This window comes from Heptranchias perlo, chromosome 16, assembly GCF_035084215.1.
Source record: "Heptranchias perlo isolate sHepPer1 chromosome 16, sHepPer1.hap1, whole genome shotgun sequence".
NCBI lineage: Eukaryota > Metazoa > Chordata > Chondrichthyes > Hexanchiformes > Hexanchidae > Heptranchias > Heptranchias perlo.
In genome coordinates, this window is record NC_090340.1 from 8,870,892 (window position 1) to 8,894,694 (window position 23,803).

General features: G+C 49.1%; 1 protein-coding gene across 1 annotated transcript in view; it reads left to right on the plus strand.

Moving 5' to 3' along the window:
* The first annotated feature begins 7,239 nt into the window (after positions 1 to 7,239).
* Positions 7,240 to 23,803, plus strand: part of slc38a7 (solute carrier family 38 member 7) — a 32,836-nt gene continuing 16,272 nt past the window's right edge. Inside the window, exons 1-6 of the mRNA XM_067997621.1 lie at positions 7,240 to 7,327; positions 12,056 to 12,520; positions 13,911 to 14,109; positions 16,468 to 16,618; positions 18,443 to 18,541; positions 20,404 to 20,461. Of these exons, the coding sequence (XP_067853722.1) occupies positions 12,263 to 12,520; positions 13,911 to 14,109; positions 16,468 to 16,618; positions 18,443 to 18,541; positions 20,404 to 20,461 (765 nt within the window). The 5' untranslated portion in view covers positions 7,240 to 7,327; positions 12,056 to 12,262. The remainder of the gene's footprint in view (positions 7,328 to 12,055; positions 12,521 to 13,910; positions 14,110 to 16,467; positions 16,619 to 18,442; positions 18,542 to 20,403; positions 20,462 to 23,803) is intronic.

Sequence of the window (23,803 nt, forward strand, 5' to 3'; positions counted from 1 at the left end):
AAGGGGGGGGGAGATAATTGATAAATTAATCAAACTTACAGAGGATAAAACCCCTGGTTCATATGGATTGCATCCGGGAATATTAAAAGAAGTTAGGGAAGAGCCAATTTGATTCACTCCACGTGATATCAAAAAACGGCTGAGTGCACTGGATACAGCAAAGGCTATGGGCCCCCGCCAACATCCCGGCTGGACTGCTGAAGACTTGTGCTCCAGAACTAACTCCTCACTAACATCTGGGCACTTCGTGCCAAAATTGGGAGAGCTGTCCCACAGACGAGTCAAGCAACAGACTGACATCGCCACACTCACAGAATCATACCTTTCAGCCAACGTCCCAGACTCCTCCATCACGATCCCTGGGTCTGTCCTGTCCCACTGGCGGGACAGACCAACCAGAGGTGGCAGTACAGTGATATACAGTCAGGAGCAAGTGGCCCTGGGAGTCCTCAACATTGACTCTGGACCCCATGAAATCTCTTGGCATCATGTCAAACATGGGCAAGGAAAACTCCTGCTGATTACCACCTACCGCCCTCCCTTAGCTGATGAATCAGTCCTCCTCCATGTTGAGCACCACTTGGAGGAAGCACTGAGGGTAGCAAGGGCACAGAATGTACTCTGGGTGGGGGATTTCAATGTCCATCACCAAGAGTGACTCGGTAGCACCACTACTGATCAAGCTGGCCGAGTCCTGAAGGACATAGCTGCCAGACTGGGCCTGCGGCAGGTGGTGAACGAACCAACACAAGGGAAAAACCTACTTGACCTCGTCCTCACCAATCTACCTGTCGCAGATGTATCTGTCCATGACAGTATTGGTAGGAGTGACCACCGCACAGTCCTCGTGGAGATGAAGTCCCTCTTCGCACTGAGGACACCATCCAATGTGTTGTGTGGCACTATCACCGTGCTAAATGGGATAGATTCAGAACAGATCTATCAGCTCAAAACTGGGCATCCATGAGGCGCTGTGGGTCAGCAGCAGCAGCACAATTGTATTCCACCACAATCTGTAACCTCATGGCCCGGCATATTCCTCACTCTACCATTACCAATAAGCCAGGGGATCAACCCTGGTTCAATGAGGAGTGTAGAAGAGCATGCCAGGAGCAGCACCAGGCGTACCTAAAAATGAGGTGCCAACCTGGTGAAGCTACAACTCAGGACTGCATGCTAAACAGCGGAAGCAACATGCTATAGACAGAGCTAAGCGATTCCACAACCAATGGATCAGATCAAAGCTCTGCAGTCCTGCCACATCCAGTCGTGAATGGTGGTGGACAATTAAACAACTAACGGGAGGAGGAGGCTCTGTAAACATCCCCATCCTCAACGATGGCGAGTGAGTGCAAAAGACAAGGCTGAAGCGTTTGCAACCATCTTCAGCCAGAAGTGCTAACTGGATGATCCATCTCGGTCTCCTCCCGAAATCCCCGCCAGTCTTCAGCCAATTCGATTCACTCCACGTGATATCAAGAAACGGCTGAGTGCACTAGATACCACAAAGGCTATGGGCCCTGACAACATCCCGGCTGTAGTGCTGAAGACTTGTGCTCCAGAACTAGCTGCGCCTCTAGCCAAACTGTTCCAGTACAGCTACAACACTGGCATCAACCCGACAATGTGGAAAATTGCCCAGGTATGTCCTGTCCACAAAAAGCAGGACAAATCCAATCCAGCCAATTACCGCCCCATCAGTCTCCTCTCAATCATCAGCAAAGTGATGGAAGGTGTCGTCGACAGTGCTATCAAGCGGCACTTACTCACCAATAACCTGCTCACCGATGCTCAGTTTGGGTTCCGCCAGGACCACTCGGCTCCAGACCTCATTACAGCGTTGGTCCAAACATGGACAAAGAGCTGAATTCCAGAGATGAGGTGACAGTGACTGCCCTTGACATCAAGGCAGCATTTGATTGAGTGTGGCACCAAGGAGCCCTAGTAAAACTGAAATCAATGGGAATCAGGGGGAAAACTCTCCAGTGGCTGGAGTCATACCTAGCACAAAGGAAGATGGAAGTGGTTGTTGAAGGCCAATCATCTCAGCCCCAGGACATTACTGCAGGAGTTCCTCAGGGCAGTGTCTGAGGCCCAACCATCTTCAGCTGCTTCATCAATGACCTTCCCTCCATCATAAGGTCAGAAATGGGGATGTTCGCTGATGATTGCACAGTGTTCAGTTCCATTCACAACCCCTCAAATAATGAAGCAATGCATGCCCGCATGCTGCAAGACCTGGACGACATCCAGGCTTGGGCTGATAAGTGGCAAGCAACATTCGCGCCAGACAAGTGCCAGGCAATGACCATCTCCAACAAGAGAGAGTCTAACCACCTCCCCTTCACATTCAACGGCATTACCATCGCCGAATCCCCCACCATCAACATCCTGGGGGTCACCATTGACCAGAAACTTAACTGGACCAGCCACATAAATACTGTGGCTACAAGAGCAGGTCAGAGGCTGGGTATTCTGTGGCGAGTGACTCACCTCCTGACTCCCCAAAGCCTTTCCACCATCTACAAGACACAAGTCAGGAGTGTGATGGAATACTCTCCACTTGCCTGGATGAGTGCAGCTCCAACAACACTCAAGAAGCTCGACACCATCCAGGACAAAGCAGCCCGCTTGATTGGCACCCCATCCACCACCCTAAACATTCACTCCCTTCACCACTGGCGCACTGTGTCTGCAGTGTGTACCATCCACAGGATGCACTGCAGCATCACGCCAAGGCATCTTCGACAGCACCTCCCAAACCCGCGACCTCTAACACCCAGAAGGACAAGGGCAGCAGGCACATGGGAACAACACCACCTGCACGTTCCCCTCCAAGTCACACACCACCCCGACTTGGAAATATATCGCTGTTCCTTCATCGTCGCTGGGTCAAAATCCTGGAACTCCCTTCCTAATAGCACAGTGGGAGAACCTTCACCACACGGATTGCAGTGGTTCAAGAAAGCGGCTCACCACCACCTTCTCAAGGGCAATTAGGGATGGGCAATAAATGCTGGGCTCACCAGCGACGCCCACATCCCATGAACGAATAAAAAAAAAATTTGGACTCTGGAATCGGAAGTACAATTTCAAAATTTGCAGACGACACCAAATAGAGGAGCACTGCTACAAAATACTGGAGAAGGCACAAAAAAGGATGATACCAGAACTGAGAGGTTATACCTATCAGGAAAGATTGAGCAGGCTGGTTCTCTTTTCTCTAGAAAAAAGAAGACTGAGAGGTGACCTGATAGAAATTTTTAAGATTATGAAAGGGTTTGATAGGGTGGATCGAGAAAATGTTTCCACTTGCGGGGGAGACTAGAACTAGGGGCCATAAATGTAAGATAATCACTAATAATAAATCCACTAATAAATAATGCAAAGAGTATAGTGAATAAGGCAGATGAGCTAAGGGCACAGTTGACACATGGAAGCACGATATCTTAGCTATTACTGAAACATGGCTTAAAGAGGGGCAGGAATGGCAGCTCAACGTTCCTGGTTACGGGATTTCCAGTCAAGATAGAGAGGGGATAAAAAAGGAGGGGGGTGGCAATATTGGTTAAAGAAATAATTACGGCTGTGAGGAGGGATGATATGTTTGAAGGATCATCAAATGAGGCAATATAGGTTGAGCTAAAGAACAAAAAAGGGGCAGTCACACTTCTGGGAGTGTATTATAGAGCCCCAAACTGTCAGAGGGAGATAGAGGAGCAAATATGTAGGCAAATTTCTGAGAAGTGCGAAAACAATAGGGCAGTAATAGTAGAGGATTTCAACTACCACAATACTAACTGGGATACAATTCTTAAACTGCATTCAGGGGAACTTTTTTAGCCAGTACGTAGCAAGCCAACAGGACGGGGGGCAGTTCTGGATTTAATTTTAGGGAATGAAGCTGGGCAGGTGGAAGGAGTATCAGTGGGAGAGCATTTTGGTGGTAGTGATCATAATTCAGTTAGATTGAGCATAGTTATGGAAAAGGACAGAAAAAGAACAGGAGTAAAAGTTCTCAATTGGGAAAGGTCAATTTTACTAAGCTGAGAAGTGATTTAGCAAAAATGGATTAGAAACAGCTAATTGAAGGTAAATCAGTGTCAGAGCAGTGGGAGGCATTCAAGGGGGAGATTCAAAGGGTTCAGAGTAAACATGTTTCCACAAAGAAAAGGGGACTGCCAAATCTAGAGCCCCCTGCAGAAAGCCCAGAGGAGTATAGAAAGTGCAGGGGTGAAATTAAAAAGGGAATTCGGAAAGCAAAGAGAAGGCATGAGAAAGTACTGGCAAGTAAAATTAAGGAAAACCCAAAAATGTTTTATAAAGTGCAAGAGGATAATTAAGGAAAGAGTAGGGCCTATTAGAGATCAAAAAGGTAACCTATGTGTGGAGGCGGAAGATGTGGGAATGGTTCTTAATGAATGCTTTACGTCTGCCTTCACAAAAGAGGGGGACGATGCAGAGATTATAGTTAAGGAGGAGGAGTGTGAAATATTGGATTGGATAAACATAGTGAGAGAGGAAGTATTAAGGGATTTAGCATCTTTGAAAGTAGATAAATAAATAGATTTAATATATCCCAGGCTGTTAAGAGAAGGAAGGGAGGAAATAGCAGAGGCTCTGACGATCATTTTTCAATCCTCCCTGGCTACAGGCGTAGTGCCGGAGGATTGGAGGACTGCTAACATTGTACCGTTGTTTAAAAAGGGTGAAAAGGATAGACCGAGTAATTACATGCCAGTCAGTCTAACCTCAGTGTTGGGCAAATTAGTGGAATCAATTCTGAGAGACAGCATAAACCGTCATTTAGAAAAGCACGGATTAATCAAGGATAGTCAACATGGATTTGTTAAGGGAAGGTCGTGTCTGACTAACTTGATTGAATTTTTTGAGGAGGTAACAAGGAGGGTAGATGAGGGTAACGTATTTGATGTAGTATACATGGATTTTAGCAAGGCTTTTGACAGACATGGCAGACTGGTCAAAAAAGTAAAAGCCCATGGGATCCAAGGGAAAGTGACTAATTGGATCCAAAATTGGCTCAATGGCAGGAAGCAAAGGGTAATGGTTGATGGGTGTTTTTGTGACTGGAAGGCTGTTTGCAGTGGAGTTCCGCAAGGCTCAGTACTATGTCCCTTGCTTTTTGTGGTATATATTAATGATTTGGACTTGAATGTGGGGGGCTTGATCAAGGAGTTTGCAGATGATACAAAAATTGGTCGTGTGGTTGATAGTGAGGAGGAAAGCTGTAGACTGCAGGAAGATATCAATGGACTGGTCAGGTGGGCAGAAAAGTGGCAAATGGAAATCAATCGAGACAAGTGTGAGGTAATGCATTTGGGGAGGGCAAACAAGGCAAGGGAGTACACAATAAATGGGAGGATACTGAGAGGTGTAGAGTAACAAAGGGTCCTTGGAGTGCATGTCCACAGATCCCTGAAGGTAGCAGGACAGGTAGATAAGGTGGTTAAAAAGCGTACAGGATACTTTCCTTTATTAGCCGAGGCATAGAATATAAGAGCAGGGAGGTTATGCTAGAACTGTATAAAACATTGGTTAGGCCACAGCTTGAGTACTGCGTACAGTTCTGGTCACATTACAGGAAAGGTGTGATTGCACTGGAGAGAGTACAGAGGAGATTTACGAGGATGTTGCCAGGGCTGGAGAATTTTAGCTATGAGAAAAGATTGGATAGGCTGGGGTTGTTTTCTTTGGAACAAAGGAGGCTGAGGGGAGATTTAATTGAGATATATAGAATTATGACAGGACTAGATAGAGTGGATAGGGAGGTCCTATTTCCCTTAGCAGAGTCAGTGACCGGGGGGGCATAGATTCAAAGTATTTGGTGGAAGGATTAGAGGGGAGCTGAGAAGATATTTTTTCACCCAGAGGGTGGTGGGGGTCTGGAACTCACTGCCTGAAAGGACGGTAGAGGCAGAAACCCTCAACTCATTTAAAAAGTACTTGGATGTGCACCTGAAGTGCTGTAACCTACAGGCCTACGGACCAAGTGCTGGCAAGTGGGATTAAACTGGATAGCTCTTTTTCAGCCAGCATGGACACTGGGTCGTATGGCCTCCATCTGTGCAGTAACTTTCTATGATTCTATGAAATCCAATAGGGAATTCAGGAGAAACATCTTTACCCAGAGAGTGGTTACAATGTGGAACTCACTATCACAAGGAGTAGTTGAGGCGACTAGCACAGATGCATTTAAGGGGAAGCTGGATAAACACGAGGGAGAGAATAGAAGGATATGCTGATAGGGTTAGATAAAGTAGGGAGGAGGCTCATGTGGCGAATAAACACCGGCATGGACCTGTTTTGCCACACAGTCTATATAATTCTATGTAATTCCATTAGAAAATGATGTCTAAGAGGAGATCTAATAGATGTGTTCAAAAATATGAGCAAATCAGGAAAAACTACTTCCACTGATCTATGAGTTGGTAACTAAAAGTGCAGAAATTTAAGATCATCGCCAAGAGAACAAAGGGAGAAATTAGCAGAATGTTTTTTATGCAGAGCATTGTTAGGACATGGAATGCCCTACCAAAAGGAGTGGTGGAGGCAGAATCCATAATACCTGATAGCCATGATTCCCTAACAGCACTGTGGGAGCATCTTCACCACACGGACTGCAGCAGTTCAAGAGGACGGCTCACCACCACCACATTCACCTGAGGAAGGAGGAAGCCTCCGAAAGCTTGTGAATTTCAAATAAAATTGTTGGACTATAACTTGGTGTTGTAAAATTGTTTACAATTCACCACCTCAAGGGCAAGGAGGACTGGGCAATAAATGCCGGCCTTGCCAGAGAAGCCCATATCCCGACAATACATTTTTTAAAAATTCAAATAGCTTTTAAAAGGGAAGTGGACCAATATTTGAAAAAGAAAATGTAAAAGTGTCTGTAAAAGGGCAGAGTAATGGGACTAAGACTAGGGGAACACTGAGGCCAATCTCACCCACAAAGCCTGATTTTAAGAATGAAAGCCATTTTTTTCAGTTATTGCTGTGCCCCATGATACAGATTACTGAGGGTCTTAAGGCTTTGAAGTGATTTTCACCATCAACGAAGTCAGCCTCGGAATTCAAGCCAGGCTCCTCCAGCCCTCCCCTCAGGCTCCTCTTGACCTCTCTTTCACCCCAGCGCTGCTTGGCACATGCGCAGGCGGGAGCAACTGGGTGGACTACAATTCCCAGCATGCTCCGCTGTGTCACGTCAGCGCTCCGATCACGTGAGAGCACCAACCCGTGATCACGTGAGACCGCACGAGCGCCCGGCGGGGAGTCCGGGACCGAGTGACAGGGCGGACCGGGAGGGGTGAGTGATTGAGTGGGTCAGCTTAGTGTCTCGGCGGCCGGGTCAGCGATTCAGCTTCGTTGGGGTCGCTAGTATTTGAGGGACCGGGGCGGGTGGATTGGGTTTGAGGGACCGGGGCGGGTGGATGGGGTTTGAGGGACTCGGGTGGGTGGGCGGGTGGATGGGGTTTGAGGGACCGGGATGGGGTTTGAGAGACCTGGGTGGGCGGGTGGATGGGGTTTGAGGGACCTGGGTGGGTGGGCGGGTGGATGGGGTTTGAGGGACCTGGGTGGGTGGGTGGGTGGATGGGGTTTGAGGGACCTGGGTGGGTGGGCGGGTGGATGGGGTTTGAGGGACCTGGGTGGGTGGGCGGGTGGATGGGGTTTGAGGGACCTGGGTGGGTGGGCGGGTGGATGGGGTTTGAGGGACCTGGGTGGGTGGGCGGGTGGATGGGGTTTGAGGGACCTGGGAGGGTGGGCGGGTGGATGGGGTTTGAGGGACCGGGGCGGGCGGGCGGGTGGATGGGGTTTGAGGGACCGGGGCGGGCGGGCGGGTGGATGGGGTTTGAGGGACCGGGGCGGGCGGGCGGGTGGATGGGGTTTGAGGGACCGGGGCGGGCGGGCGGGTGGATGGGGTTTGAGGGACCGGGGCGGGCGGGCGGGTGGATGGGGTTTGAGGGACCGGGGCGGGCGGGCGGGTGGATGGGGTTTGAGGGACCGGGGGTGGATGGGGTTTGAGGGACTGGGACGGGTGGGTGGATGGGGTTTGAGGGACTCGGGTGGGTGGATGGGGTTTGAGGGACTGGGGCGGGTGGGTGGGTGGATGGGGTTTGAGGGACCGGGGCGGGTGGATGGGGTTTGAGGGACCGGGGCGGGTGGGTGGGGTTTGAGGGACCGGGGCGGGTGGGTGGGGTTTGAGGGACCGGGGCGGGCGGGTGGGTGGGTGGATCGGGTTTGAGAGATTGGGGTGGGTGGGTGGATCGGGTTTGAGAGATTGGGGCGGGTGGGTGGATGGGGTTTGAGGGACCTGGGAGGGTGGATGGGGTTTGAGGGACGGGGGTGGGTGGGGTTTGAGGGACGGGGGTGGGTGGGGTTTGAGGGACGGGGGTGGGTGGGGTTTGAGGGACTGGGACGGGTGGGTGGATGGGGTTTGAGGGACTCGGGTGGGTGGATGGGGTTTGAGGGACCTGGGGTGGATGGGGTGGTGGTAGTGATTGGATACATCAGACCTTTCAACTCTCCCTCACTTCTAAACCATGCCTCATTTTTTTAATATGCATTCTTGTGACCTTTATGTACTGGATAAATTTTTATATCAGATTACAAGTGAAGAGATTGTGATTGCTCACAGCTGCTGCAGACCTAAAGCAGCCCGGCATTCCTAGTAAATCTATCTACTCCTTACCCCATTGACAGTTGGTTGAGTCTTTGTGTCCTGAAATCTCTGTGCTGGATCTGTGGGCCTGCCCATGTTGCAGTTTGCACCCATGCATCCAAGTTTGCTGATGATACAAAGCTAGGTAGCAAAGCGAGCTGTGAGGCGGACACAGAGTCTGCAAAGGGAGTGGGCAAGAAGGTGGCAGATGGAGTATAATGTGGGGAAATGAGGTTCTTCACTTTGGTAGGAAGAATAGAAAAACAGAATATTTTTTAAATGGTGAGAAACTATTAAATGTGATGTGCAGAGACACTTTGGGGTCCTCACACACAACACAAAAAGTTAACATGCAAGTACAGCAAGCAATTAGGAAGGCAAATGGCATGTTAGCCTTTATTGCAAGGGGTTGGAGTACAAGAGTAAGTAAGTCTTACCAAAGCCCTGTACAATTGTAGTGAGACCTCAGCTGGAGTACTGCGTATAGTTTTAGTCTCCTTGGAGGCGGTGCAACGAAGGTTCACCAGATTAATTCCTGGGATGAGAGGATTGTGCTATGAAGAAAGGTTGAGTAGAATGGGCCTGTACTCTGGAGTTTAGAAGAATGAGAGTTGATCTCATTGAAACACAAGATTCTGAGGGGGCTTGACAGGGTAGATGCTGAGAGATTGTTTCCCTTGGCTGCAGAGTCTAGAACCAGAGAACATAGTCTCAGGATAAGGGGTCGGCCATTTAAGATTGAGATGAGGAATTTCTTCACTCAGTGTTGTGAATCTTTGGAATTCTCTACCCCAGAGGGCTGTGGATGCTGAGTCGTTGAATATATTCAAGGCTGAGATAGATGGATTTTTGGACTCTAGGGGAATCAAGGGATATGGGATTGGGCAGAAAAGTGGAGTTGAGGTCGAAGATCAGCCATGATCTTATTGAATGGCGGAGCAGGCTCGAGGGGCCGCATGGCCTACTCCTGCTCCTATTTCTTATGTTTGTGTGGATTATTTTCAAACTAGCACTGGGTCAGGAAGAGGGTGTCTTCTATTCATTGGAGTCCCTCATAAAGTGACCCTTGTCGTTGCAGTTAACTTGATTCCTTAAAAATATAACGGTCTGAAACTAAAGGAGAGGGAACTGTAAGCTCCCACCAACCCACAGAAGTGGTTAAAACATTTGCCTGGAGATGTAATTTATTTAAGTTATGTAGGGTGCATGTTGAAATCCAATTACCATTGCACAAGAAGCCTATTGGCATGCTGTTGCAGTGCATTAGTGCCAGTAACAAGAGTGTGTGATTCTGAACCAGATCCCATGTGTTACCATCATGTTTAGTGGCTTTCTTTAAAGATGGAGAAAGAACTTGGATATAATCTTTATCTGTGTCATTTTTCAAATGTGATAGTTCTCTGGTGTTATCTGATGGATAGTTGCTGGGATAGACCATATGATAAACCATGAGGCCATGGGTCAGGCTGGGATAGTCCATATGATAAACCGTGTGGCCATGGGGGCTGGGATAGTCCATATGATAAACCGTGTGGCCATGGTCGGGCTGGGATAGTCCATATGATAAACCGTGTGGCCATGGGTTGGGCTGGAATAGTCCATATGATAAACCGTGTGGCCATGGGGGCTGGGATAGTCCATATGATAAACCGTGTGGCCATGGGTCAGGCTGGGATAGTCCATATGATAAACCGTGTGGCCGTGGGTCAGGCTGGGATAGTCCATATGATAAACCGTGTGGCCATGGGGGCTGGGATAGTCCATATGATAAACCGTGTGGCCATGGGGGCTGGGATAGACCATATGATAAACCGTGTGGCCATGGGTCAGGCTGGGATAGTCCATATGATAAACCGTGTGGCCATGGGTCAGGCTGGGATAGTCCATATGATAAACCGTGTGGCCATGGGGGCTGGGATAGACCATATGATAAACAGTGTGGCCATGGGTCAGGCTGGGATAGTCCATATGATAAACCGTGTGGCCATGGGGGCTGGGATAGTCCATATGATAAACCGTGTGGCCATGGGTCGGGCTGGGATAGTCCATATGATAAACCGTGTGGCCGTGGGTCAAGCAGTCAAATATCGACAGCACCCTGAAGTTTTGTGGCTGAGTAACTTCCTGCCAGCTCGCTGTTCTACAATATAATGAGTAGCTCGAGCACAGGATCGCAAAACTGTATCACTTATCTTTCGGATGAGATGTTAAACCGAGGCCCTGTCTCCTCTCAGGTAGATGTAAAAGATTCCAAGGCTCTTTTTGAAAAAGAGCATCACTCTCCCAGTGTCCTGGCTAATATTTATCCTTCAATCAACATCTTTTTATTTAAAAAAAATTAAAAAACACATTATCTGGTCATTATCTCATTGCTGATTGTGGGATCTTGCTGTGCACACATTGCCTGCCGTATTTCCTACATTACAACAGTGACTACACTACAAAAATACTTCATTGGTTGTGAAATACTTTGGGGTGTCCTGAGGCCATGAAAGGTGCTGTAGAAATGCTCGTTCGTTCTCTTTTTCCTTTCTTTCCTGAATCTTTCCTTCCTCTGACAATCTACAGGCTTTTAAAACCCATGTTTTCCGGTCCCCTAACCACCAATTCCTATTCTTTTGTCCTCTTTTCTACATTGGTGTCCGGTCCTGTGGACCTTGGCCCCTCCTCTGCCCCGGCTTCTCAATTTAAATAAAATCACAGAAAAGGCAGTGGAAGATAAGCTGCACTAAGATGGGGTCACATGTTTTAGGAGTGGATCAGCAACAGGTTATTAAAACTTTATTGAGCTATACTACAGCATCTGTTGTGTTAATTAGAAAGAAAGACGTGCATTATTATCGCACGTTTCACAACCTCAGGACACCGCAAAGTGCTTTACATCCAGTGAAGTACTTTTGAAGTGCAGTCACTGTTGTAATGTAGGAAATGCCACAGCCAATTTGCTCACAGCAAGCTCCCTCAAATAGCAATGAGATAATTACCAGGCAATCTGTTTTTAGGTGTTGGTTGAGGAATAAATATTGACCAGGACACAGAGAGAACTCTTCGAAATGGTGACATGGGATCCACCTGTCGGGGCAGGAGGGGCCTCAGTTTAATGTCTCATCCGAAAGACGGCACCTCCGTCAGTGCAGTACTCCCTCAGTACTATACTGGAGTGTGAGCCTGGATTATGTGCTCAAGTCTCTGGAGTGGGACTTGAACCCACAACCTTCTGACTCAGAGACGAGAGTCCTACCCTCTGAGCTACGGATGATAGTGTTATCAAAATGTAACTGTTCAGTGGGTCAAGATTAGGAGGAGAACTGTGCATCATGTTAATTGTTTTAACAGGTTTTCTTTCACCTTCTCTGCCCCTCCCTTTTCCTTTAGATGCTGAGACTGAACGAGTGACGAGGAAATCCATACTTTCCACTCCATGGATGGTTAGAGAGTTTGGAGTCTGACGCACTTGAACTGGCTGCACCGGCCCCTCACCAGGCTTTGCGCTGGCCGATGGGTGACTAAGAGCTCAGGTCGTGGTTGGCCAGCAGTAGTTTTTCCCGTTGGGTGTTTGTTCCATTGCGGTAGTTGGCAGGGATGGCCCACTGTGAAGCCACGGTGAACAGCGACTGCCAGGATTGGGGCTGGAGCGAGAAGGCTGGGGAGGAGGCCGGCCTCCTACAGAACCCGCTGACCAACGACCAGCCAAGGAGAGCCGGGAAGCGTGAAGGAGGGACGCCGGCCTACGGGGCTGTGTTCATCGTGGTTAATGCCGCGCTCGGTGCGGGGCTGCTCAACTTTCCGTACGCCTTCTATGTGGCAGGGGGAGTGGTGGCCGGAATAGTCCTGCAGATGGTAAGCTGGTTAAATTCTGGACGTTGGGTCTTCAAACCGTTGTTTCACGTACCTTCCAGCGCTGTGCTTGTCTCAGTGATGGAATGCGTGGTGGAGCAGTCCTCCCGGCTCCCAGCCTGATCTGTGCCATCAGCAAGAAGCTCTGAGCAAAGCCTGGTGCTTCTGCACAAGGAATATCAGAACTGGATGGGCATATAATCCCAATCTGCTCTGAGACCGGGCCGATGTGCTGCTGAACGGGAGCATCAGATATTGGGGACAATACAAGTTTTAAGATACCCTGTAAGTTCTGAATGGGCTGTTGGAGGAGAAAGTAGTGTCACTGTGAGCAAGACACCTGGTTTCTGCCCCCCTTCACCAAACTTAGGAATTTGGGGCTTTTGGTATTTTTATACAATGATGGGGAACCAAACAATTCAAAATGTTTACTGTGGTGTGACACTTCGAATTGGACACCCGATACTGCACTCATCACCACCAGAGACAGGCCTGCACCCCCACCCACCCAAGGGTTGGAGTTTTGGCTCAGTGGTAGCATTCCCACCTCTGAGTCAGAAGGTCCAGGGTTTGAACCCTCGCCCCAGGGCGGGTGGGGGCCCCGGGCCGGAATTCTGGGTTGACATCCAGCGGGATCCTCAGGCCCGGTGGGTATGGGTGGCCCCTCCCCCCACAGTACTCCTGCTGCACCCCTGCCCAACTTGTTAATGATCTGGGTGATGCTCTCTGTGGCAGGTGTAGAGAGGGGATATTTTGCCAAACTCCTGCTGGTTCCACACTGTGTTGACGCAAATATCCAAAAGGTCAGTCAGCGCCTGGAAGATAAAAGTTTCATGTGGAACACGTCCTCGCAGCTGACAGAGGGTCTTCACCTGAAGATATTAGTCTGTCTCTGGGTTAGGAGCCATGACGACAGCTTCCACTAGTGTTCGCTGATGGGAGGGTAGGGAGATTTGACAATGTCGAGCAGCAGGTTTAACACAAGAACAACAACTACTTGCATTCACCTTGCACCTTTTAATGAAGTAAAACGTCCCAAGGCGCTTCACAGGAGCATTGATACCGAGCACATAAAGAGCTATTAAGACAGGTGATCAAAAGCTTGGTCAAAGAGGTAGGTTTTAAGGAGTGCCTTGGAGGAGAGAGAGGTAGAGACAGAGAGTTTAGGGAGAGAATGCCAGAGCTTCGGGCCTAGACCGCTGAAGGCACTGCTGCCAGTGGTGGAGCAAAGGGAGTCGGGGAGGTACAAGAGGCAAGAGTTGGAGGAGCACAGAGATCTTGGAGGGTTGTGAGGCTGGAGGAGATTACAGAGATAGGGAGGGGCGAGGCCCCTATTTTTAAATGTTGGCATTGTTGGGATCTTGGGTCAAACTAACCTGTGTTTTGCTTGCAGTGTTTGCTGTTGTTTATAATTGCTGGGCTGGTGGTTCTGGCGTATTGCTCCCAGGTCAGCAACGAGACCACTTACCAGGAGGTGGTACGGGCAGCCTGCGGCCAAGTGCTCGGCACCACCTGCGACATCCTCATCGCTGTTTACACCTTCGGCACCTGCATCGCCTTCTTAATCATCATCGGAGACCAGCTGGACAAGAGTGAGTCGCTGCCGAGTGTCGCACTGGCGGTCCAGCCTGGGCGGGGTGGGTTGGGGGGGGTTGCTGGGTGTGTAGCAGCGTTCAGTGGGCAGGCAGCAGTTCATGAGCATTGTGAGACGGGGCAAGGACTGGGCGGCCTGTCTCTCAATGCTGGTGAACTGCTCATCTCAGGCTGGTGGGGCTGGAAGCCTCCTTCACCTGTGAGATGAGTTTACTGTCTCAGCCCAGTCCCCCAGTGAGCATACAATCGTCAAACCTTGCAGCACACAAGGAGGCCATTCGGCCCATCGTGCCTGTGCCAGCTCCTTGAAAGAGCTATCCAATTATTCCCACTCCCTAGCCCTTCCTCCATAGCCCTGTAAATGTTTTTTTTTAAGTATTTATCCAGTTCCCTTTTGAAAGTTACTTTTGAATTTGCTTCCACCGCCCTTTCAGGCAGTGCATTCCAGATCAGAACCACTCGCTGCGTAAAAAAAAATTCTCCTCATTCCCCCCTCTGGTTCCTTTGCCAATTTTCTAAAATCTGTGTCTGTTGGTTACCAACCCTCAGAGCAAATAAGGAGAAACTGTTTCCACTATCAAAACCCCTGATTATTATTAAACACCTCTATTAAATCTCTGTTTAACCTTGTCTACTGTGAGGAGAACAATCCCAATGTCTCTGAAGTCTGCACTAAATTGTCAATCTCGCCCGGGGGTGTTGCGAATAGCTGGTTCTGAAACATGCAGGGTAGTTATTAAATTTGAATCATGACTGGTTGCTGTTGTAGGGCACTGAGCACACAACGGCTTTACTAGTCTGTACTATTACAGGCGGTCAGGGTACAGGGCTGCTCCCAGTGAGAACATTTGTTTGTATTGCCATGGGGGAGGGGGGAGGATATGCTGTCTGTTGAGGTGCTGGTGGAAACAACCTTGTCTGCTGGTGGTAGCAATGCTGCCTGGTTTCACCTGCAGCTCCCAGTGTTAGGATGAATAAATCTGCACTGTTACTGATCCATTAACCACTGTAAAATGAAGCCCCATTGTGCAAATTTAACATTCAGACCACAGGTGAAGGTGTTACAATAATCAGGTGATCCTTCAATGACTATACCAGGCTCTGTCGCGTGTAACATGATGCCAACATTGGCAGTTTGAGCACGAAATGGGACAGGAAATCAAGTGGGGAGGGGGTGGGGTTTGTTGCTACCTTTGCATTTAATGTACAAATCCTCAGTGAGAGAGATTTGGATCAGGTTGCCCACCCTGCAAGAACTTTCCCAGTGATGTCCCCGTGCATATTAGTGGTTTAAAATGAGATTATAGAGCTGACTTCTGATTTCTCCTGGGTGTCACCAAAGGGCTGGCCGCAGCCCTTTTACATCTGGAGGGATCTTCGCTCTGCCCCAACCTGGTGACACCAGCCCCCAGAAATCGGAAACCGTTCCATCCCCACATTGCCGCCTCTCAGCTGAATCAGTACAAATAAGGTCGAAGACCCACAAGGCTCCAGCCATTGCTGTGGAAGCCTTTGAGTTCAAAGCTCACCTGGTTGAACCACGTGCTAAATGAACAGCCAGTTGACAATAGGTTTTGTTTGGTCTCTTGGTGCCAACACACTTTAACGTCATATATGGTTTGCTTAATTCACCATCTCTAATTGCTCACCACACACTAACCACCGGTATTTCACCCTAGTGATCTGCCACTCGTAATGCGGTCACCAAATGCAGCCCAGGTTTTGAAGAACCAAACGGTTCATTGCACTGCTGGATGTTTTTCACTGTCCCAAGAAGACATTGATTAGAAATTTCACATACCCACCGTGTGTCATGTGAGAGCAAAAGAAAGAAAGATTTGTATTTATATCGCACCTTTCACACCCTCAGGACATCCCAAAGCACTTTACAGCCAATGAAGTACTTTTTTGAAGTGTAGTCACTTGTAATGTAGGAAACGTGATTGTGGGACCTTGCTGTGCGCAAATCAACTAACAGCAATGAGATAATGATCAGCCAATCTGTTTTAGGTATTGGTTGACGAGCTGTGCCTGTAACAAGATAGTTTTGTTTATAGGCCCTCCATACTTAGCACTGCAATTAAGTCCTCTTCATGGAGTTTCATTGGAGCGTTGATCCAGGTGCATGCTCGAAATCAAACTTGGACTCGGGGTGCAGTTGAACGCTGGGCCATGTCTCAGATGCTGTAAGGAGCTTGCTTTGTGAGTGATGGGAGGTTCACTCTGCACCCCAACCTCACAGGTGGTCCCCTAAATCTAAACCAGTGTCTTGCAACTTGAGTACTGGAGAAGCCTGTAGAATGAAAGGGAAATATTCTGTACGGAAAAGACGCTGAATGGTTTGGTTTGCCTTGCAGTACTTGGGGCACTGATGCACTTGCCTGAAGGGGATGCTTCAATCAATGGCCACTGGTATAGTGACCGCAAGTTCACCATTTCAGTCACTTCCATTCTGGTCATCCTACCACTCTCCATCCCCAAAGAGATTGGGTTCCAGAAATATGCCAGGTCAGTGCTTTTACCTCTGATTTATTGATCCACTGGTACAGATGCTAGTGGGTGAAACAGACCTGCAGGATCCCGAGATCGGTTTCCAGCCTGTTCTGAGTTAGCCAATCCCAGCAAGGTAGATGCAGTAGGTAATCTGCTGTTTACCCCTCCCTCCACAGCATCTCACTGTTCAACAATCTGGGCTTTGTACCTCCACTACCCCACCCTACCCTATTTCACACGTTGATCATTCTTTGTGTGAAGAAGAAATTCTGACAGTCCCAGGCTTCCCCTTCACTCGTCATTGAAGCCTCCCTGCCCAATGCCCCAAGCAGTGTGACTCATCGCCAAATCCCACTTTAGGCTCTCCGCCCTATTTAACCTGAGCTTCTCGCCATCTTCAACTCCCCACCTTTCATTCAAAGTTCTTTTCATCCAATGGTGTCGTCCTTTGCCAAGATCTCCTCCCTCAACCTGTGCCATTAATCGTCCTCTGGGACTTCAACCTCCAAAGTTACCTTTGCTGCCCTACCCCCCCAACCACTTCCCAATTTCTCTGTCCTCCTGCCTTCCCTTAACCTCCCCCCATACCCAACCTTCGACCTTACCATTTCTGAGGTCTCGATCACATCTGCAACCACTTCCTCGACTCCCGTACCATCCTCATCTCCCTGCTGTCTCCAACCCCACCACCCTCATCTTTCCCCTCCATCTCCCTCACCAGTTTGTTCTGACTCGTAGATTCTCCCACCTCTGGGGTTCGACCCATGATGACCCTGTGGCTGCTCTTGACCGACTAAACAGTTCTCACTTGTGGTGACCTTGTCCACATGAGTCACTCACTGTCTCCACCCCTACCCGACTGCAGCTCTCGCCTACAAGTCCTTAAGTCTCAGGCCACAGACTTGAGTGACGATTGGTCTTGTGACCAGCTGCCAACTTTGGCCGGATGATATTGAGCATTCCCACACTTGTCTCTGTCTCTGTCCCACTCCATGGGGGAGGTGGCAGAGAAGGGGAGACGAGTCATGTGGACCTTGGGCTAAAACGCAGTACTTTTGCCTCCTGAGTTTGGAGCCAGGACTGACTGGTGCTGGTTGTAAGGTCTGAGTTTGGGTGTTCAGCCCAGCTGCTCCTGGGTGCAGGCCCAGTACACACAACTGCTGCCCCAAAATGGGAACCAGATCCCAAGGTCGCAGGATGGTCGGTGTGAGGAACCAAAAAAATGTTACACAGGTGCTGCAGGAAGTGAGCTGAGGTTAGGGCTGGGGGCAGTGTGTAGAGGGAACTCTACTCTGCAGCTAACTGTGTTACACTTGCCCTGGGGGTGATTGATACTGATGCTGAGATACAACGTGTACCATTCCTCACAGCTTGCATCCATTACATTGGTGACCCAACAACTTTTTACATAGTGACATAATATTTACAGCACAGAAACAGGCCATTCAGCCCAATAGTCTATGCTGGTGTTTATGCTCCACACGAGCCTCCTCCCACCCTACTTCATCTCACCCTGTCAACATAACCTTCTATTCCTCGTGCTTATCCAGCTTCCCCTTAAATGCATCTATTCACCTCAACCACTCCATGTGGTAGTGAGTTCCACATTCTCACTACTGAGTGAACAAGTTGCTCCTTTCGAAAGGGAAGCTTTTACAGGGATGTTGAAACGCATCACGCATCAAAGCCAAGATTTCAAACCGAGCTGCCTGGAGCTTTAGATTCAAGCCATGATGCAGTGACACTGCCCTTTAACCCACCTCCCCTGTTAGAGGAAGTGCACACACCCAATTTCAGTCCCGTTTCCTGTTTAAAGAATTGATTTTTTTCTCTCTTCAGCACCCTGAGTGTTCTGGGGACTTGGTACGTGACCATTATAGTCATCATTAAGTACATCTGGCCAGACCAAGGTATCGATATTGGGGATATCCCTACCAGGTAAGTGTTGTCTACTCAGCGACCAGCTTGTTACAAATTCTTATTTCATGACATCTTAGACTTGACCTGTCAGTATTATTCGCTGACCCTTTGGTCAAGGGTCATGCTGTCAACTGGTGTCCAGGTTGCGGGTCACTCTTGGGATGTTGCGCAATAGAACGATGGGACACAGGTCTGCGCCTGCAATACCTCAACACCGGGATGAGAGGATTGGCCTATAAGGAGAGGTTGAGTAGAATGGGCCTGTACTCTCTGGAGTTTAGAAGAATGAGAGGTGATCTCATTGAAACATTTAAGGTTCTGAGGGGGCTTGACAGGGTAGGTGCTGAGAGGAGATTTCCCCTGGCTGGAGAGTTTAGAACAAAAGCGGACATAGTCTCAGGATAAGTGGTTGGATATTTAGGACTGAGATGAGGAGAAATTTCTTCACTTAGGGTTGTGAATCTTTGGAATTCAAGGCTGGGATAGATAGATTTTCGGACTCTGGGGGAATCAAGGGAAATGGGGATCGGGCAGGAAAGTGGAGTTGAGGTTGAAGATCAGCCATGATCTTACTGAAAGGCGAGCAGGCTCGAGGGGCCGTATGGCCTACTCCTGCTCCTATTTCTTATGTCGTGGCCATTGTGGGCATTTCCTAAATGGAGGCCAGGCACCTTCCCACAGGAAAAGTGAGATTGATCGTGACAGTGGTTCTATTGACTGGGCCCTTTCCTCTTGCCGTGAGGCACCTGGGATGATCCTGCCTCGCACTGTCTTGTCGGCGAGCAGGAATATAAGGTGGGGGAGGAAGCTCTGAATCCCACTCATTCCACCCCACACAGCTGGGCAGGCCGTTAACAAAGGCCCTGGGAGGGATGTAGAGCCGCAAGTCTGCTGAGGGCTCAGGTGAAGGACGTGGGCTACAAATTGACCCCAGGTGCCGCATGATGAAAGTCACTGGCCTAAGGGGAGGGTGGGTGTGTGTGTTGGTTATAGAAAGGTAGAGTGCCCATATGACGTTGTACTGAAAGAGAGAGGGAGAATGTAATAACGTACTGAAGGAGAGGACGCCAAGTAGGTAGAAAGAAAAAACTCACATTTATATGATGCCTTTCACAACCTCAGGACGTCCCAAAGTGCTTCACAGTCGATGAAGTATTTTTGAAATGTAGTTACTGTTCTAATGTAGGAAACATTAGAAGTTGAGGTTTTCAGAATTGAGGGATTTAGACAGTGAATAGGGAAAGACTGTTTCCTCTTGGGGAGTTGGTGACGAGGAGTCACCAATTTAAACCTGTCACTGAGTGAGAAGAGGGCCAGGGGAATTCTACCAAACAGATTGTTGGAGCCAGGAATGCTTTGACACAGGGATTGGTTGAAGCAGAGATCATCTTTTAAGAGAAAATTGGATTAATATTAGAGAGAAAATACGAGGCTTTGGGGAGAGAGTGGAGCCGTGGTATTAGTTTTGGGTTGCACTAGCAAAGAGCCAGCATGCACTTGATGGGCCAAATGGTCTCCTTCTGTGCTGTAAGCTTGTATGGTTCTCTGCTTTACCCAGGAATAGAATATGTGGTACTTCTGCACACCGTGAATTACTGATCTCAGCCAAGCCATTTGTCTGGACTCTGCTATTTGCTGAGGGGGGGAGGTGGAATTACACTAAGTGGCCCAGGCTGAGCTTGGTACCCCCTCTGGTGGCCACTTAGGGCAACAACAGCCTAGAAGGTTGCCTGACTTCCCGTCGTCCTGGGTCGGGGGGGGGGGGGTGTGACTGCAGAATGAGAGGGGGATGGATTAACTTGTACCGGCGGAGAGGGGCAGAATGTAATAAGTTTGTAGAGTTGGCAGTAAGATTAATTCTTTCTTCTCCTTCTCCTCAGCCCTTCCTCCTGGACGGCCGTGTTCAATGCTATTCCAACCATCTGCTTTGGGTTCCAGGTACTGTTGTTTCTCCCTGTCCCTTTAGTTCTGCGCTGCTAGGATCTGCTCTCTGATTTTTGTGAATGTACTTGAGTTTCTCAGAGCAGGAGGTACCCAGGAGGTACCCAGGTTGGACTCCTGTTCTGTGCTGAGTTGAGTCAGTGGGAGCTTGCGCAGCAGTTAGTGGCAGTGTAATTAGCCCCCACTCCTCTGGGTTCAGCCAAGATTCACACTCCCAGTGGAAAGTGGACATTGAGCAAGAACGAGTTCGGGTTTGGCTGCGATGCTTCCAGGGTCGAATGGCCCGGCAAAACTGACTGCTTACGGTCAAACGTAGAAAAATGCGAAAAGGACGAGAAACGACCCATCAAGTAAAGTCCTTCCAGCCCACAGTGCAACTGTGCACATCTTCCACCCACTCCCCTAGTAATTTACCTCCTGGGAGAGGCAACAGAATAGAGGAGAGAAATTCAGCCATTTTGGGGAAAAGCTCTGGGAAATTCCTCCCCAAGGCAATCGAGCAACAGGAGACTGTGGTAGCCCACAACTCATCTCAATCTCAACTAACTGGCGACTTAACCCTTAGGGCTGGAACTGTTCCCCTTTAAAGGAACTGCACTCACCACATGTCTTGTCACTGTTGCTACGGGCGATGACTCTGGGGGGGAATGGCTTCCTAACTCTTCCTGTGTATTTTACGTGTTGTCCTGCCAACCTTATCTGTCTCCAATAACCTGCTCAACTGGAACAAGTCTGATAATCTTCATTTTGAAAATCTCTATTGTATCCCTTCTAAACCCTACTTTCTCTAAATAGCCCTAACTCGTGGTGTCTATTCTCCTGACTGGGCCGGGAGGTCAGATATCATTCTGATCGGCCTCCTCTACACCTTCTCCAGAGTGTCAGCCATGGCTCAGTGGGTAGCACTCTCACCTCTGGGTCAGAAGGTCGTGGGTTCAAGTCCCACTCCAGAGACCTGAGCACAAAATCCAGGCTGACACTCCAGTGCTGCACTGTTTGATGAGATGTTAAACTGAGGCCCTGTCTGCCCTCTCATGTGGACGTAAAAGAGCTCAGGACACACTTTCGAAGAAGAGCAGGGGAGTTCTCTCCAGATTATGTCATTGTCACATTGCTGTTTGTGGAACCTTGATGTGCACAAATTAGCTGCCTGTTTCCTACATTACAGCAGTGGCTACACTTCATTAGCTGTAAAATGCAAGTATAGTGTTTGTTGTTGCTAGCAATGCAAGCTAAAAACTATGTACTTTCCCTATAGCCACCTCACACTGCTTGTGCACCTTTAGCAAGTGATTGCTGATTGACCCCTAAGTTGTTGTCATGATCCATTAATTTTAAGGGGAGCCCATGCACAGTGTTTCCTAACCAAGTGTTGTGCATGACACTCCATTTGCCCAAATTCAGTGCCATCTGCCACACATGGGTCCAGTCCCTAATGTCTAAGTCCACCTGCAACCTGCTGAATTACTAATCCCTGTACATGTTTCTGCATCAGCTGCAAATTTGAGAGTGGTTCCTTTTTAAGCTCGCCTCTAGATCATTAATGAAATTGATGAACAGCAACGGACTCACCTAAAGATTCCTGTGGAACTCCGCTTATAACCTGGACAGACCTCTGTCAGACCCACCCTGGTTAATAACCACCCCCTGCTCACTAGGATATCGGAGCAAATCAAATGGACTATCTTCTCCCAGCATTCTGGTCACTTGCTTAAATCAAGTTAGTGAGGCAGGATGTGCAGTTCCGGACGCTATGCCGGGAATCATTAATAACCACCAAACTCTCCAAGTGATCATGTATAGCATCCTATAATAACGCTTTCATACAACACAAGTCAAGCTCGCAGGCTTATAATTCCCAATTTCTTCCCATAAATAATGGGGCAACATCAGCACTCTACAATCCATGGGCTCCAGCCCAGACCCGAACGAGCGACACATTGTGAGAGTCTGACTCATACGCAACCGACCCATCTCCCTGTGCACCTGGGGAAATGGCATCAGGTCCGGTAGCGTGTTTCAATCTTCGTTCAAAACTATTTCTACAGTTACTTCCAGTGCATTTTTAGCGACACAGGAGGCTATGTACCTGTAATACTGGGACCGTGTTGATTACACACCTAGCCTCTGGTACTGGGACAGTGGCATCCTCTTCAAAAGTGAAAACTAGTGCAAAGTACCTAATTGAGCTGATGAGCCGTTTCTTTATCTTCACATCTAACCTGGCCCCGATTAAATTCCTTTGAAGGACAAGTGTGGTCCTCGATCTCACTTTGAGCAGCTGAAGAAGCCTCCCCATCAGTACTGGAGGGCCATGGGGTGAGCCCGGAGCAGTGGGCTTAGTTTGGATCGCTCTAGCAAAGAGCGGCACAGACACCACGGGCCGAACAGCTGCCCCTGCCCGCTCAATCCAACCGTGTAACTAACACCAGTCAATCGGCACTTCGCAAGGGACTGTCTCAGGAACTGTATCCCAGCACAGGTGAGCTGGAGGAAGGGTCCAGTATTTGGGAGGGGGAGTGGAAAGAGGCAAATGATGTCCTGATGGTTATATTACTTTTCAACAATTTCATCCACCTAAACATTGTCCTGTTGTCCTTGTCCTTGAGAAGGTGTTGGTTGAATTGCTGTTCACTCCCTGCACACTTCGACTGTTGGATGGAATGTTGTATAACAGCTGGCAGGGCAGATGTTCCTGGGCAGCTGGCGGGGCAGATGTGCCTGGGCAGCTAGAGAAGGGGGTGCAACTGGTTCAGGACTTGCTGGTCGAGTTTAGGTACCAATGACGGGGATCGACAGCCAGGGAAGGCGATTGAAGCAAGACACTGGACCCACTTAAAAATATATATGCCGGGGGCTTGACAGGGTAGATGCTGAGAGGATGTTTCCCCTGGCTGGAGAGTCCAGAACTCGGGGGGCATGGTCTCAGGATAAGGGGTTGGACATTCGGAAGTGAGATGAGGAGGAATTTCTTCACTCAGAGGGTGGAATTCTCTACCCCAGAGGGCTGTGGATGCTGAGTCATTGAGTATATTCAAAGCTCAGATCGATAGATTGTTGGACTCCAGGGGAATCAAGGGATATGGGGATTGGCGGGAAAGTGGAGTTGAGGGCGAAGATCAGCCATGATCTGATTGAATGGCGGATTGGTCTATTCCTCCTCATGGGTGGGGTTATTCCGGGAGGATGAGGTCGGTGGGGGAGGGGGGCGGTGGGGGGAGGGGGGCGGTGGGGGAGTCGATATAAGGAGAAGTAGCGCCACCTGGTGGTAGAAGATCATATTGCAACTCCAGTGCCCGTTGACCAACATCTGTTGGCAGCAGGAGGAGGCAGTGTTTA